The sequence below is a fragment of the Dromiciops gliroides genome, chromosome 2, assembly GCF_019393635.1.
Source record: "Dromiciops gliroides isolate mDroGli1 chromosome 2, mDroGli1.pri, whole genome shotgun sequence".
Classification (NCBI taxonomy): domain Eukaryota; kingdom Metazoa; phylum Chordata; class Mammalia; order Microbiotheria; family Microbiotheriidae; genus Dromiciops; species Dromiciops gliroides.
Window position 1 is genome coordinate 30,703,772 of NC_057862.1, and position 17,536 is coordinate 30,721,307.

Genomic DNA, 17,536 nt, shown 5'->3' on the forward strand with positions numbered 1-17,536 from the left:
AAAACCTTAGAAATTCTGTTTTGAAGAGCACTGGATCTTACATGAGAACCACTGAAAGTTTAATTATTAAACCAATAAATCTTTATTCAAGTATTTTATTTAAAGAGTTTTCATTGCATTTTATAAATTTAAAAAATAAATATCTGCACCATAGCTGAAAGTCACATGTATCGCATATCAACACACATTCCAGGACTTAATGACATGAGAAGAATAAAATCTGAAAGTGTTTCAGTCACAATCAGTATCTGAAAACTGTTTTCTTCAATTTATAAAACCCTGAAGAAAATTCTTCTACATAAGCCAGAAGCATTGTGGAAAATGTGACTCCAATCGAACCTTCACAGTTAGTATTTTTCAAAGCTTTGAGCTGGGGGTGCTGGATCTCATAGTGGCACATATTCCTACTCTTGGCAACCATGTGGAAAGCTCTATCCCACTGATAAATAAACCGTGCTTGATCATCAGTCCTCATTTAGCAACATCACAACAGTACTCCAGAAGGACCTAGAGGGTACTTAGCAGAACCCAGATCTGGGCACATACTAAGATACCAGAAGCCTGTCCTAGTACAAAACAAACTCTAAATTTTCACCCTTGTTATTTCTGCTACTTGAATTTCTAAGAAGGCAGAAAAAAATTTAATGGTCACAATTTTTAACCCATAAAAGTCATTCCAGTTCAATTACAACATAGAAACTGTAATGGTATCAGAATGTAACTATTTTATTACAAAAACTTTAACATTATTTACAAAATGAAAAATAATCAAGTGACTATTGCAAACCAAAGTTAAAGGTTCTTCACCCAGTGATTGAAAAGAATTAAGCAACCATTCCATGCACTCACACACCAAGATCATGTTTGTATTATGCAGACCATTAAAATTCATGTTAGTGAAACGTGAATGTATTCACAATACTTGCATGTTTATTAGGAGATGACAAAAAAAAGTGTCCATGGTTCTGTACAATAAGTCTAGGATTAACAGAGTTTGTTCATTTTCTTTTAGGACTTTTTGGCTTTCATGAATATTTGTATGTCACAGAACATTTTGTAAATAAGCAATTAATTCTATTATCACCTCTGTCACCTTGTCCACTGAACTCACCACCACAAGAGAGACACAAAGAATTAGTTTAATGCTGTTGCATTAAACTTAATAGTTATAATACCTCTAAAGTTATATTAGACTGAAGCCTTCATTGTGATCAATGGCCTGGATCAGTTTAGATCGTAGAGTTTCTTTCTCTGTGTATTTTGGAAGATCAAGAAGATTAAAACAGGTATGGGAGACTGGGAGATAGGCCTCTCCACCTCCAGTTGACTGAATGACCAGTTTAAGACTCTTCATACCAAGAATAGGAATCCGATCACTACCTGTCAAAAATACTATAACACACACACACACACACACACACACACACACACACACAAAGCATTTTTAAATGAAAACTCAAGACAAACATTTGCATTATAACAATACTGTGCAACTACATGTGATATTTAGTTATTTATCTACTAAAGCCACCCCAGTCAATGATTCTTGCAACTGGTTTATCCAAGGGGTGAGAAACACCCTAATCTACTTAGTGAAAATTTTTCACAAATTAGCTTTGGCTGAAGATATTGCTTATCATGATGTAAATGCAGATCACTGAAATATACCCATGAGATGAAGGATACTTCATATGCTAAACAACACAGTTCTCATTGCTTTTTGCCCACAGCTTCTTTCTGACCAAGGATGGTACCATCCAACTTGGCCACTTTATTCACCAGATTTGGTTTTTAAATAATTTTCTGCTGTTTCTAGAAATCAATGATATCCACTCAAAAGACAAGTGAAGATCTTATGCCATTAAGAGTATTCATGCTGAAGGCAATTCCAAAAGAGACGTTTCTACAATGTTTTGAGTAACAGTCACATTATCAGAAGCAGCAGCCACGTCTTCTTTGAAAGATGTCAACATTTTAATGTAAGTTATGGTTATTAGCTAATCCTCTCTGTAAGGAGAGGATCTGGTTCTGTGCTTCCTTGGTAGGGGGTATTCCCAGATGAGAAAACTCCTTTTACCAATGCAGGTCATAGTCTTGGAATGCCACCTTGTGTACGTCACTCAGTTTACTGACAGTCAACATGTGACTGAGATGGCACCTGAAGCCAGTGCCAGCTCTCTATCCCTTATGCCATACTGTTTCTTGTTATCCTTCAAACAGAATCTTATTTTAGAGCTAGGAGGGACTCTAGAGATAATGCAGTCCAAGCCCTCATTTTACACACAAAGAAACAAAGCCCCAGAGAGGTCATTTTTCCATTTTAAATAAAACATCATACATTTCTCAAGGAATCCAAACAAAACAACCAGCTAATCAATGATTTTTAGAATTTTTATGTGAAACATTTCATATAAAAGCTGGATGATAAGACTTTTTAAAAATCATCTTTTTTTTTAAAGTGAGGCAATTGGGTTTAAGTGACTTGCCCAGGGTCACACAGCTAGTGAATGTTAAGTGTCTGAGGCCAGATTTGAACTCAGGTCCTCCTGACTCCAGGGCTGGTGCTCTATCCACTGTGCCACCTAGCTGCCCCTTTTTTAAAATCATCTTAATCAATTATAAGACAACAGAACATTCTAATCTTTTTTGTAATTCAAGTAGTCACTAAGTGACTAATAAAACAAACTATACTAATACTAAAACTATACTAATCGCTATAAAGTTGTTCGATCTCATAAGGCAGAGATCAGATACAACAATTAAATTCCATTCTCATCTAAAATAGAATTAAATGGAAATACTTACAGAGAAATTGTTTTTTCTTTTCCAGTGGCAATTCATGAAAAACTTCCCAGAACATTCTTACTGTAGGATGATCTGCCCAATATTCCCCTTTGTATTCTGTATTCTAGAAACAGCAACAGAGCCATCAGGGCTTCAAGTTAGTAAGAGATTTCCTTGGATGTGAAACATTCATTCCATTAGAAAATGATGCTAAAGAGGGGGAGAACAAGGGCATGGCTCCTTAACTGGGTCGGCTGCCTTCCCACTACTTCACTGCCACAGACCCCTAAGAAAAAAACCATCCTAATCTTTACAGTTCACTTCAAATGAGCTCACAGGTAATGCTCACGTGTACATGTAGTAAAGGACAGCTCACCACCTGTCCTGCTGTCTCAGCAGACTACAATGATGACAACTGTGCTTTATCACACTTTGGATAAGGTAATTTATCCAAACACAAAAGTATCCTGAAATTTACCTTCTTTTTTTACTGTCTGTTTAAAACATTAGAAATTAGTATCCTGTTTCATTGATAATTATCTTGATAGACACTCTGTTCTCCCACAACTTATCACCAATCACTTGTGACAAATAAAAGACAGAAAAATATAAATTTTGTATTTCCTAAATTTTGGCTCGCCCTCATTTTTGCCTGAATAGTTCTTAGTCAATAATAATAATAAAAATATAATGTATATGTATGCATATATATAAATATATATAATATAATATTTTATATATATATATATATATATAAAATATAAAATGTGTCTGCACATACCCACCAATAGGAGTAGAGAGAAAAAAGTGGGAAGAGACAGGGGAATAAAAGTCTTTTAAAAATAATTTTGCTAGTGTATATTCAACATTAATAATATAAAAGGGTTTTTTCTAGGCTATAAACCTTCATTACTACAATAATGAATCAAGAGATATGATTCAAGAAAGAGGCACAAAGGAAAGTCTACCCAGGACGCCTTTTTTTAAATGTACTACTGTTGTACCTAAGACAGTTCCCAAGTTATGTTGTAATCATTCGCTATTATCATAACCCAAAAGATATTCTCCTTTGTCATGAATGTTACTCAGCATTCTGTGCAAAGTACTTAGAAGAAAACTTCCAATAATACTAGACTGGTGTGTAGATACAGTACTAGAGATAGTTTAGCTTGCTTACATAATTGACAAGATTTTCCTTTGCAATGGGGAAGATTTACAAATGGACACCTGTCTTGTAAAGAGAAATCTAAACCTTTCAACTCAGCTCTGAGCTTCAAAATCAACTTGTGGAAAATTATTTCCTACAACCATTAGCTAAACCAGAAATTGGTAGAAGAAACAAAATTGGAAGAATTACCAACAAATAGCAAAATTCCCCAAAAAGCAGAGGCAAAAGGGAAAAACATGACTGGAAAACCAGGCCCACCCTGACCCACAGGGACTGAGAGGTAGGCGTAAATACAAAGCATTCCCCAAACAATGTTCTCCCCTTTCTATTCAATGATCTAGTGTATGACTGAGAGCTGGGAAGGATATTAATGATCATACAGAATAACCTTATCTTCCACATAAGGACACTGAGGGCAAGAGTGGAGAAGGAATTTGTCCAAGGTCACACTGAGCTACTGCAGAGCTGGGATTCTCTTATCTAAATTATTAATTGTATATTAATTGGGAGCTACTAATAACAACAAAAGGCCTTTAGGCAGTTAGGCGGTGCCACTGTGCACAAAGCACTGGTCAGGAAAACTCAAGGTCAAATCCAGCCTTAGATACTTACTAGCTATGTGATCCTGGGCAAGTCACTTCACCTGTCTGCCTCAGTTTCTTCATCTGTAAAATGGCAATAATAACAGCACTGACCTCCCAGAATCGTGAGAACCAAATGAGATTATTATAAAATGCCCAGTGCAATGCCTGACACACAATAAGCACTGTAATAATTACTGACTTGTTTCCTTCCTTCCCCATCTATTAAGTGCTATGGGCCAGGCACTCCTTAGCATTGGCAATGCAAAACAAAAGCACAGACTCCCTGAGTTTCCAGAGCTCACATTCTAATGAAGAAAAACAACATGCCAACAACTAGTTCGCTAAGTTTTGATAAGTCAACTGTATCCTTTAGAATTGGACTGCCCTATTTATGGAATTATGAGGCCTCTGAAATCCTGAGATTTCCACTTGAGATTCTCTGAGTGCCACAAACATTTACCTCCAAGTCAACAACCAACCTTTTTTAAGTGTTTACTATGCACCAGGCACTGTGCTAAACCCTGAGGATACAAAGGCAGACAAAAACCAGTCTCTGCCCTTGAGGATCTCATGGTTTAATGGAGGAAACAACCTGCAGATGGCTTGTGGGCACTGAGACACACATGGGATAGGCTGGAGCCCATCTCTGAGCACAGGCGCTAGTGTTAAAAGGGCTGGGGAAAGGCTTCCCACAAAAGGGGGGATTGGAGTGAGACACAAAGGAGACCAGGGATGCCAAAAGGAAGAGGGGAGAAGGGAGAGCAATCAAAGGTCCTGCAGGAGGAGCACCAGGAAGTCAGTGTCTGCGGATCCATGAGGACGTGGAAGGGGCTGGGTACGTGCACTCTGAATACGCCTGAGAGGTGAATAGTTGTCTTGTTACCATTCTGCAGGAACTTATGCAGCTAAATATTTCAAAGAGGAATCAATGAAGATCTGCTGGAAATTCCCAGATATGGCTAAGAATACAAGGCTTCTCTCTAAGGTCATCATTCGTCCTTTGAGGAAACACTTAATTTTAATGCTACCCCTGATGAACAGATATTTCACTGCTAATCTAAAGAGAGATCCTTTCTGATAACTTGTATCATTGAAGCTCCTGAGAAAAGTTACAAATCACTGCTCTTTCAGCTATGAGACTGGTAGGGAAAAATGTAAACAAAAGACTTCAATACTGCAAGGGTTTCTCATAAACTTTCCTTCGCTAAAGTGGACAGGAAGGAAATCCACTCAGTCCTCACTGGGGCTGCCACCCAGCCAATGTCATGGACAACCCGCTTTTCAACAAGAAGAATGCCAGCAGCATGAAACACAAAAACTTTCATTCTCATGAAAGCCACGCCTTTCAAACACACATTTCAAAAATCATTTGCTGTTGGGGGGCAGCTAGGTGGCACAGTGGATAAAGCACTGGCCCTGGATTCAGGAGTACCTGAGTTCAAATCCAGCCTCAGACACTTGACACTTACTAGCTGTGTGACCCCAGGCAAGTCACTTAACCCCCATTGCCCAGCCAAAAAAAAAAAAAAAAATCATTTGCTGTCTAACATAAACTAGGGGTTTATTTTCCTTGCAAATACTAAGACCAATTTGAGTAAATGCAGGCCAATGAATGACAGGAAAGATTTCTACCAAAAACCAGTATTAGCTTGAATCCAGTAGCTTACTTGTATGTTGATCTTCAAAATTACCCACAAACTTGTTTCTCCTTACCTTTTCAAGTTCTTTCCAATCATAATTTGTGTTCCCAATCACCATTGCTTGTAGTTCATTAGGATGGAAGAGCTGAAGGACTTTCCCACCACATACTTTATGAAAGCCTTCATGAAAAGCATCAAATAAGGAAGCCACCGATTTATTGAATATGTAGTCCACATAAGCATCAACAAATTCCTGCCTAGAAATGGGGAACAAAAGAGACATACACAACCTAAAATGTTTTGCGGTTTTTTAAGTTAAAAGTTGCATTCCCTTGCTGGGAAGGCAGTGTCATCATCTATCACAGCAAGTGATCATTCATGTATGGAAGAGGAGTTCAAAAATGGCTGTCAATAGAGCTACCTATTACAGATAAAAACTGGGGGACCACCCAGAAGGACTCATAAAAGAACAAAAATACTTCCTCAAAAATGTGGCATCTGAACACCTGGAAAGCTACAAAGTATGTGGACCCACTTACTTTTGGTTCAGAAGATACTTGTACAAGTATAACTGAAACTGAAAGGAGTTGCTGGCTTCTGAACAAAGAAGACTAATTCTACATTTGGGGAACCTCACTCCATTTAACGGTCTGAAACCATTACAATCAGTGCTTGACAATCACCGGGAAATAATAATAAAACCTAAATACTGTCAATCATCTAGCTCACCATTAAGCTACTATGTGCCAGACAGTATGCTTAGCACTTCAACAGTGTCTCACTGGAGAATTCACAACTTAAAAGCCAAGCTGACTTCCCAAGGAACTAGGGAGAAAAAAGTAGACTACTCCAGAAAACTTCAATTTCATCCTCCGTGATGTAAAAAAGGGGGGAAAAAGGTAGGGAAACTGTGGCCTCACTAACAATCCCATGTTAATAATAATATTGCATCTGCATTCCCTTAGTAAAGCTGCCAAGGTGGGAGTACAAGACTGTTATTAAATACAAAACATGTTAACAAAAGAGAGTCCAAAGTACTTGGAAAACTTTTCAACTGGTTCTCCCCTGACCCTGAAGCTGTATTTTATATAAAAATAATAATAATATATTTTATATAATTTTATATTTTAAAATTTTGATCTGAAGGTAACTTTTCTAAGTTGAGATAATATAAGATGGGAAACATTCTGACCCACCTCAACGCTCTCCAGGATGCTAGGCCAAAGCCACTTACCGATTCTGTTTGCTAACAGCAGTGTCTGCCCCATTTGGAATCAGGTCTTTCACTTCAGTTGTGCCAAAGTTCTCGACAGTAATCTAGTAAATTTGTTTGAAAGTCAGGCTCAATTAAGCAGATGATTATTACTACTGTGATTATACTTAAACAATATTTCTGTTGTTCTTTTAAAGAGGCAAAGACACATACTAGTATCTGGGTGAGAATTTCTACCTTCTGCTTTTAATTCTTGCAAACAAATGGTACGTGTATACTATTTGTAACTGTCTAGTGATACCTCTGCTGCTAGGGAATAATTCTGTCTCTGGTAATAGCCTTGTACATAACCAGAGTGAAAGTGGCTTTCCCTGTGTCTCATTATCTCTGTTAGCTGGCTGACTGAGAACATACCCTCAATACTTCTACCACCATACTTCTGATCACCTTTTATGTCCTCCCTAAAAGCCCTTTTACTCCCGCTCCTCCACTTACTTAAAATTCAATCTATCCTGGGAAGCCCCAGTAAGTTTCCATCTTCTCTGTTGTTCTTCCACGGTCCACAAGGGAGTTTATTCAGCAGGCACACTTGGTAGCTCTCCTCTAGCACTTATCACAACCTACCAATCATCACAGAATTTTAGAGCTGGAAATACCTAAGAATGCACAATCCGACCCCCTCAGCAGATCTATAAACTGAGAGCCAGAAAGGCTGTATGACTGAACAAGATCACACAGTTAATAATTAAATGCCAAATCTGAAAAAAATGTCGTCCTTCAGCTTTTTGCTCACTGCTCCTGCCACAATAATACACATCTGTCCCTACTGTCTGTTCCTTTTTATCACTGAACTAGTATGGAAACTGGGAAGGCAGGGGTTGTACCTCATAGCCCTGTCACTTTAGTCCTGAACACAAGATGGTAAATAAAGGCTCAGAAGTTTCTTCTGAGTATTTGACTGAGAATCTAACTTTGACCAAGAAATGAGATAAAGGAAAAAAATAATCTATGTGTAAAGTGCTTTCCAATACTGAAATAAAAGGTGACAAAGCAACAGAGCAAGTGACGAGTGGCAGGTTATTCTATAACACCCCCCCCAACTCACCGTAAAATTAAGACAAAATGTGTCCTCTACATCATCTTCTGGATAATCCAATAACTGTTGCATGCTTCTGCAAAACAATATATAGGTTCCTTTAAGGTGAAAAAGGATAATCAGGGGTTCTGAATGTTTTGTCTATATAGATATCCAATTTTTTTTCCTAACACTAGCTAACATTTACATAGCACCTACCTACTACATGCCAGACACTAGGCTGAGCCTTTTACAATTACATCATTTGAGCCTCATCACAACCCTGCAAAGCAGATGCTATTATTATCCCCATTCCATATATGAGGAAACTGAGGCAAACAAAGGTTAAAAGTGACTCGACCAAGTTCACACAGCTAGTAAATACCTTAGGCTACACTTGCCAAGTCTTCCTGACTCAAAACCTACCACTCTGTCCACTGTACTACCCAGGTGCCTAATATTGCTTTTGGTGTATGTTGAAGTTCAATGAAATCTTTTTATCCGGTTGTACTTTGTGTCTCTTTCAGCATAGGGGAATCTTAAAGGCAAGCTTGAAAAATATTCTGGTTTCTTTTCTCTTGGTCCTTGTGAAGAAAAAAAAAATAACTGAGGTTTTGATTGCTTCTTCTGAATGCTAAGACAGGTGATGTGTCCATTTGGAGGACGTGTGTTTGTTCCATATTACATTTCTATTCCATGCTCTGTGTAATTCAATATGTGGTCAAAAGACATTTCTAAAACTTCCAGTTGGGAATAGAGGAAATAAAAAATAAAACTGATGTAAAAGTTTTCATTGAATTTTCAATTTTTTGTCCATACCATCAAAGATTTATCAGAAAATGCTAAACTCATAAATGTGTTCTCTGCTATTTGCAAGGGCCAGGGCCAACTTTTAAAAAACTAGTACAGAAAATACAAATCAGTCTCATTGAACAGTCTTTGATCTGAGGAATGCTCTGCAGTCATCATTAGAGACTTGCTTTTTCCATTCCATAAACTTTTGGTTTTTTGCAAGGCAATTGGGGTTAAGTGACTTGCCCAGGGTCACACAGCTAGTAAGTGTCAAGGGTCTGAGCCCAGATTTGAACTCAGGTCCTCCTGAATCCAGGGCCAGTGCTTCATCCACTGCGCCACCTAGCTGCCCCCATAAACTTTTATAAGTCATTTAACAATAATAAAATGAATCTGCTCATCTTAGACAAATAAATCAAGTTTCTGGAAAGAAGCTTTTTTCTTCCTCCTTACCCCCACTCCCACCATGTGTACCCACTGACCTCCCAACATCAGGCATTAGCTCCTTCAAATCATCCAGGGAAGCCTTCTTTTTCAACAGCTTCTTGTACAAAGCCAAAGGAAAATGGAGGTCTACAATAGTAAAGTTATAAATTGCTAATCCACAGATAACTCCAATCAAGTGGAACAAATCACTGTCTTCAAAGGTCTATGAATTTCAAAGGGAAAAAGAAATCAGTGATAACTTGAGGTCACAAAAATTAGTTCAAAAGTTTTTACTACAGTAAATAAAAATGAACATAATATTGCATCTTAAACACAGTCAGTTGGGCTGATTGGTGGGCTCATTTCAGTCTGAGACTCCTATTAAAAGGATAAAAAGAGTCCTAAATCAGAGCAGGAATGGCACACGAAATTCCATTCTGTGTACTGGTATTACAAAGATATGAGTATCAAGGTAAAGAACAGAAGCAGACTGACTATTATCGACTTCTTCAAATTCCAAGTTCTACAAGTGGAGTAAAGCATCTTAAGGAAGTTTACTCTGATCTAAAGGATTCATTTCTTAAGTGACAAAGCAGAGGAATGGCGACAGTGGTCTTTTATGGAACACAACACAATTACAATTCGTCTCAGATTTCAATTGTGAAAAAAGATTTCGGTGGACAGTCATCTGAAGCCACCTGCTGGTTGATCCCTCCCTCTGACTTACTAATGGAGTTTATGTGGGGTAAAGAGATTTAGATAATATAGACAAAAAGCTTTCTTAGTCTTGTTGACTATGAAATGTAGGCATTTTTACACCAAAGACTTTGAGTGATCACTGCTAAAAATGTGGTAGGTGTTTACTGTTATCAGAATAACTTGGGAAATTTAGGTAATTTCTTACCTTGTCAGAAAACCAAATGAGCCTAGAGTCTTCATGATACCTAAACATGCCATATTTTGGATCCAGCAACTCTCGCATGATAAGCAAGAAAAATTCTTTGCGTACACCTCCTGCATCGACAGCATCTTCTCCTACAAAAATAACCTACAAAGAGCACACTGATTTAAAAACAAATGAAACTATTTTGCATGGTATATATACAAAGCATGTTAACACCTTGAGCAAAATATTAAAACAAATTTTTAAAAACACAAAGAAGATAAATATGCTCAGTAAGCTACATGACAACATGAAACAGCACACACACACTAATGCCCAAAAGGACACAAGTCTTGGGATATGCTGCCATCAGAGAGAAAGAAAAATGTTCAATTACCTTGAGCGGCTTTTTGTAATCTATATTCTTTGTCTTCCTGAGGACCTCCATTGCATCACCTACAATATTTTCTCTACGTACTACGAGAATTAGACAAGGATTCACAGACTCAATCACAGGGAGAAAAAGGGAGGAAACGTTCTGTCTGTGGGCCTGGTCAATAGCCATCTGTAAAACAAAAGGTTCAAACTTCAGTGGTGGTATATATCGCCTAGAGGCTGCTTCTAGGAGTTGGACAGCATTTATCACTAAATTAATAAGCATTGTGCCAAGCACAGTACTAAGTGCTGGAGATACAAAAAGAGGCAAAAGATAGCCCCTACCCTCAAGTAACTCACAATCTAATAAGGAAGACAATGAACAAATATGTACAAACAAGCTATATGCACAATAAGTAGAATATAATTAAAAAGAAAGGCCCTAGAATTAAGTGGGGTTGGGAAAAGCTTCCTGAAGAAAATGGGACTTTAGTTGGAAATTAAAGAAACCAAGGAATCCAGGAGGTGCAGAATAAGAGGGAGAGCATTTCAGGCTGGGAGACAGCTAGAGAAAATGCATGTATAAGATAGTTGCCTTGCTTATGGGACAATAAGGATGTCTGTGTATCGCTGGATTGAGGTGTACATGAAAGGGGGCTATAAGGTGAAAGAAGAATGTAAAAGAAGGGGGGATAGAAAGAAATCATTATTAAGGGCTTTAAAGACCAAAGAGAAGATTCTATGTTGGATCCTGAAGGGGATAAGGAATCACTGGAGTTTAAAGAGTAGGGAGGCTGATAGGGTTGGAATTACACTTTGGGAAAATCACTTAGGCAGCTGAATGGAAAATGGATTTGAGTGGGGAGACAACACAGGCAGATCTATCAGGCGGAAGTTGATGAGGGCCTGCACCAGTATGTGGTAGCAATGTCAGAGGAGAGAAGGGGGAATATTTGAGATATGTTGCAAAGGTGAAATCAGCAGACCTTGGAGAAAGATCGGATGTAAGGAATGAGAGAGAGGGTGAGGAAGCAGGATTACTCCTGGGTTGTGAGTCTGGGAGGATGGTGGTGCCTGCTATAGTAACAAAGAAGATAAGAGGAAGGGAGGATTTAGGGGGAAAGAAAGATAAGCAGTTATTTTTAAGTAACAACTAAGTATGAATGAATGTGCCATCCCCAAAAGCAGTCTTTTTTTTTTTTTGCAGGGCAATGAGGCTAGTAAGTGTCAAGTGTCTGAGGCTGGATTTGAACTCAAGTCCTCATGAATCCAGGGCCGGTGCTTTATCCACTGCACCACCTAGCTGCTCCCAAAAGCAGTTCTAATATTCTGAGATCCACAACTTCATAGTCATATAATGCCATCAACACTAAGAATTTTAACAAAACTGATAAATTTGAGTACTCTGTTGGTCTCTAAAGATCCCCTGATAAGTGCAAGGAGCAGAGGCTAAGATTCTACAGATAATAAACTCACCACTTCTCGTTTTTTCTTTCTTACCTGTATTGTGTGATTGTAATTATATTGTCAATTAATTCACATTTTTTGCCGTCACCATTATCCTCAGTTGTTAAATCCATATGAGCCTCAGATTATGGGAATTTACCATTTGGGACATTCATTACCTTTATTCTGAGTTATTAGATCCTGAGCAGCCAAGACGCCACCCATCCATGAGAGGAATATATACAAGAGCAGGCATTGAACTGTCACAGAAGGGGAGACACACGAAGTCCAGGTATCACACTGCCTTGGGAATGGCCAAGAGATCGGCCACTAGCAAGAGCTGAGGTTGGATTCTCTTGGTTTAATTCTCCCCCACCCCCCAAATAGCACCAGAAGGCCGAGCTATGCCATCTCATTCTATGCCTGACTTTGATCCCCCCTGCTACATACCTGATACCACGGACATCTCAATCCCATGCATCTGTTTAAGCCTGACTCAGTTTCCCCTCCACATATTGCACTGGCTGTTTGCAGAGCCATAAAGTTTGGCAACGCTCATTTCTTTTACTTCTCTGTTCTTTTATGGTAATCCCATAATTATCTCAGATGTCATGATGGATACAATGTTGAATTTGGCCTTGACATGTTATCAGTTATATTAGATTCTTTAATTTCTCATAATGGCATGAGGATAATTAGGCACATGATGGCAAAAAGTGGTAAAATCAAGATATAAATCCTTTTCTTAATTAATTATCACAATTGTCTTAGCCCTGTATTAAAGAAGGCTATAACAGCATAACTTATGGACTCTCTTGCTTTTGGTTTTTGTTTTTGTTTTTTTTAGTGAAGCAATTGGGGTTAAGTGACTTGCCCAGGATCACACAGCTAGTAAGGGTTAAGTGTGTGAGGTAGGATTTGAACTCAGGTCCTCCTGACTCCAGGGCCAGTGTTCTATCCACTGCGCCACCTAGCTGCCCCTATGGACTCTCTTGCAAGTAATTTAAGGAGATACAAGTTATTATAATTTAAATTCATCTGACAATTTTTATATTACATCCTCTCAATTTATTCTCCAGAGGGGGGAATGTAGTAATATTAAGTTTTGGAAAATGTTTCAATTTTTGTTTTTATTATGAGTTTCATGTGTAACAACTGGACGATAATCATAAAATCTCTATAAGATTGTTAATTTATTTAGACATGTTGTTGTTTTTTCCATTCATTCATTTCGTATTTATTCACGTGCAAGGCCCTTATTACATGGAGTAGAGGTTCCCAAACTTTTTCAGCCCCCACACCTGGTAGCTTCCAGAAAACCTTCCCATACCCCCTCTTCAATATGAAAGGAAAGAAATTCTAGAGTTTATCATGTATAGGCATGCACACAAGGAATAATCAAATAAAGAGAATAGTTGATTTAAGGATAATATAGTTACTTAACAAACATTCCTCCATACCCCCCCCTTTTATTTTTGCAGTACAATGAGGGTTAAGTGACTTGCTCAGGGTCACATATCTAGTAAGTGTCAAGTTAGACATATGTTTTTTTGTTTTTGTTTTTATTTTTTTTTTTTTTATTTTTTAGTGAGGCAATCAGAGTTAAGTGACTTGCCCAGGGTCACATAGCTAGTAAGTGTTAAGTGTCTGAGGCCGGAGTTGAACTCAGGTACTCCTGAATCCAGGGCCAGTGCTCTATCCACTGCGCCATCTAGCTGCCCCAAGACATATATTTTTGAGAGCTCTCATTGTTTGACGTCTGCTAAGCATTCAACTTCCGGGGTGGGAGCTTAAAAGGCAAGGAGAGAATGGAAGTGATGTCTTTTTTCCACTCTCCCAGCCCACTGGTTTGCTCTGCACACACAGACGCTGACTGAGGTTCGACTCGGCCCACTTCTCCGTAACAGCACGTGCTTGACTGGGCTCTCAGCCTCAGAGGTGGCCTTGGGTTTTTGGTGAGTTCTATACGGAATACAGACTAATCTTAGATCTAAGACTATTTGTTTGTATTTCTACTTTCCTATCTCTCTAATCAACATCACTTTGTAATTCCCAAACAATAAAAGCCCTAACTAAAGATCAGAGGCTTCTTCCATGTACTGGTCTGGGAGATAAATAAGGGAAAGGTTAAAGGGGAGTTTAATGCTCTTGTATCCAAATTTAAATCTCACACACAGGTATTAAAGTCATGAAACAGTATCTGGAAAAAAACAAATCAAATGAGCAAACACACAGGAGATTCCATTCAAAGGCTCAAACATGTCATTAAACTGCGTACCCATCTTCAGAGTAGAATGTGTGTATCCATGTCCCACTACAGGGGGCTGGCCTTAGCTCTCACTTGGAAGAGGCCTCAGACATCATCGAGGTCAACCGTCCCTAAAGAATCCCACTATGCCCTTTCCACCACCTCTGGCCCCTCTCTAAGATGCCACTAGCACTCTTTCCAATCACATTTGCAGAGAACGACCTGGGGACAACGTGGCCTTTGGGCCCCGGGGAGCTTCCCAATAGGATGTGGCACCAGCTCAAATTTGAGCTCAACTTTGAATCAAAGAGGTCAGGTTGGGCTTGATCAGTCTGGTGACAGGCCACTTGAAATGTATATTCCAATGAACTGCAACTCAAAACACGATGCAGAAGAATAATTTTATTGCAATTTATTACTCTTGAGAAGTTTATTTAGGGTATCTTCAAAAGCTTCTATTGGGGACAAAAAAGATGAGACAACACCCTTCAAGAACAGCACATGGGTTAACAGGCAAGAAATGATTTGAAACTCACTGCCTTGGTGACATTTGAGGAGAGACAAGGAAAGTGTGTTTTAAGGAAAAAGACTTTGCAAACCTTAAATTGTTATACTCTTGGGGCAGCTAGGTGGTGCAGTGGATAGAGCACTGGCCCTAGAGTCAGGAGGACCTGAGTTCAAATCCCGCTTCAGACACTTAACACTTACTAGCTGTTTGACCCTGGGCAAGTCACTTAACTCCAATTGCCACACACACACACACACACACACACACAGAGTTATACTCCTGTTGTTGTTGATGTTATCATTATTTGGAAGGCGAGAGGGACATTTCTCTGAACAAGAGGCCCTGAGTTTCTGGGAAAAGCTGGAATCTGAGTTTCGTTTGGCACTCTAAGCTTATTCCTTATGGAGCTAACCAGAGCAAAGGAGCCAGTCAAGTTCTTTGAATACATCCTGATTTCATCTACATTATTGCTGAAGTCCAAAAGCCAGTACAGTAGAGCAAAGCAACAGGGGCTATCCACTCTTCAATTCAGACTTCTTGTGAGGGGGAAGCCACAACTTCCATGGCGAGTTCAATCCATCTTTCCTGAGACTTTGGCCTTACAAAGCCCAAATCTGCCACTGTAATTTCTACCTGCTGCTCCCAGTTATGCCCTCTGGGGTCAGCTGGAAGACAGCTTATCACGTCTCCTTGAGTCTTCTCGTATGCAGATTCAAGCATCAACTTCAGCCCTTTCTTAGATGCAATGGTTTGGAGGTCTTTTTCTGTGGGTCACCGCTCTTCTCGAATTTAGCAACATTTTAGACATGGCTTCGTTGTAGTGTCACCATCACAGCTCATGGCCACAGCACTAGGCCTTTGGAATGCTGCTTAGCACTACACATCCACTTTTCTTGCTATCATCATTTACTATTGACTCATACTGAGCTTTCAGTACACTAAAATCTCCAAATTTCTCAGACCCCATGTCTTGTGTTGATGAAGTTAATTTTTTAATCTCTATTAAATCAGGTCGTATTAGATTCTGCCCAATCTATTAACCTACTGAATGTCCTTGGATATAACTCTGTCATCCAATATGTTAATTATCATTCCAAGCTATGCCGCCTTCTGCAAATTTGAAAAACTAGCAACGTGCCTTCATTCAAGTCATTAGTAACCATGTTAGAACAGCACAGGGCCATGGAGAGGTTCTGGGGACCCTCCACTAGCGATGTCCTTCTAAAACGACAACAATCCACTAATACTAACTCTATGACTAAGTTCCTTCAATGAGTCTCAGATCCATCTAGCTACTATTAGCGTCCAACTTACAGCTCACCGACTCGTCCGTAAAAACAACACAAGAGACTCAGCCAAATGCTTTGTTCAATTAAATGACAGCAACAGCATTCCCATGAACTTCCAGTTCCAGCGACCTTTTCTTGATGAAGCAAGCTACTTATGTTTGTGATGTTTCCTTTTCTAGATGTTAAGTAACCATACCTCAAATAACATTATAAAATCTTGCAAAGAATGAAAGCCAGGCTCACTGGCTTATAGTTCATAAACCTCATTCTCTTCTCTCTTGAAAATAGAGAAAACCTGGTTAATAAGAGGATTCTATAAAGCTGTGAACTTATCACAGTTTTTTGAAACCATTCAATTAAACAAAGTAGTAATAAATATGCTCTATTTACCCACTGTCCTTTGTGCCAAAGTAAATTCCTCTATGTGTATGAGTGATCTCATCCCAACCCATCTTCCCCAGAAGATTCCTTTATCTTTCACCCCTATTCTCTCACTGATCTTTAATTTCTCCCTTTCTATTGGATGCTTCTCAAATGCCTACAAACAGACCCATACCTCTCCAATTCCTCAAATAACCCTCATTGATCCCACAGAGTCTAATGTAACAAGACTTCCTGTCTGGCACCATTTGACTTTACTCAATGAATTCCAAAGACTCTGTACACTTAGTGTGAGACCTTCTGACTGAATGAGATATGTTCTTACACAGTTATTTACATGGGACCTATCTCAGTACCACCAATGACTAATGACTACCACCTCCACTCAAATCCTAATGGAGACAGCCCAGGATCCTGAAACCAAACGCCTTGGAATGGCAGCAGTGCCCCCAACCACCGGCCCTACTTCAAATTCAGGCCTCAGAATCCCATCCAGGTGAAAAGGTTTCAGAGAAGAAGGGACCAGCTAGTGTCACCAAATGCCAGTCATGTTGGGAGCAATTCTTGTCAAGATGCAGCCTGGCACTTGTTCCCGTAGGTGCTACAATCATATTTTTTAACACCCCCAAAAGAAAATTCTATTATCCGAGTCCTTGGCCAATTCAAATGATAATACAAGATGAGAAATGGGTATGATTTTCTCAGAGGAAATGAAATTAAAGAA

At 39.0% G+C, this 17,536-nt stretch overlaps 1 protein-coding gene across 3 annotated transcripts in view; it reads right to left on the reverse strand.

Annotated features, from left to right (window-relative positions):
• Positions 1-93: 93 nt before the first annotated feature.
• The window catches only part of HERC4 (HECT and RLD domain containing E3 ubiquitin protein ligase 4), a 91,865-nt gene continuing 74,422 nt past the window's right edge, over positions 94-17,536 (reverse strand). For all 3 annotated transcript variants that reach the window (XM_043985211.1, XM_043985212.1, XM_043985210.1), the window contains 8 exons: positions 10,963-11,130; positions 10,587-10,730; positions 9,739-9,905; positions 8,495-8,561; positions 7,411-7,493; positions 6,250-6,433; positions 2,806-2,908; positions 94-1,392 (listed from right to left, as the gene is read on the reverse strand). In XM_043985211.1, the coding sequence (XP_043841146.1) occupies positions 1,184-1,392; positions 2,806-2,908; positions 6,250-6,433; positions 7,411-7,493; positions 8,495-8,561; positions 9,739-9,905; positions 10,587-10,730; positions 10,963-11,130 (1,125 nt within the window). In that variant the 3' untranslated portion in view covers positions 94-1,183. The remainder of the gene's footprint in view (positions 1,393-2,805; positions 2,909-6,249; positions 6,434-7,410; positions 7,494-8,494; positions 8,562-9,738; positions 9,906-10,586; positions 10,731-10,962; positions 11,131-17,536) is intronic.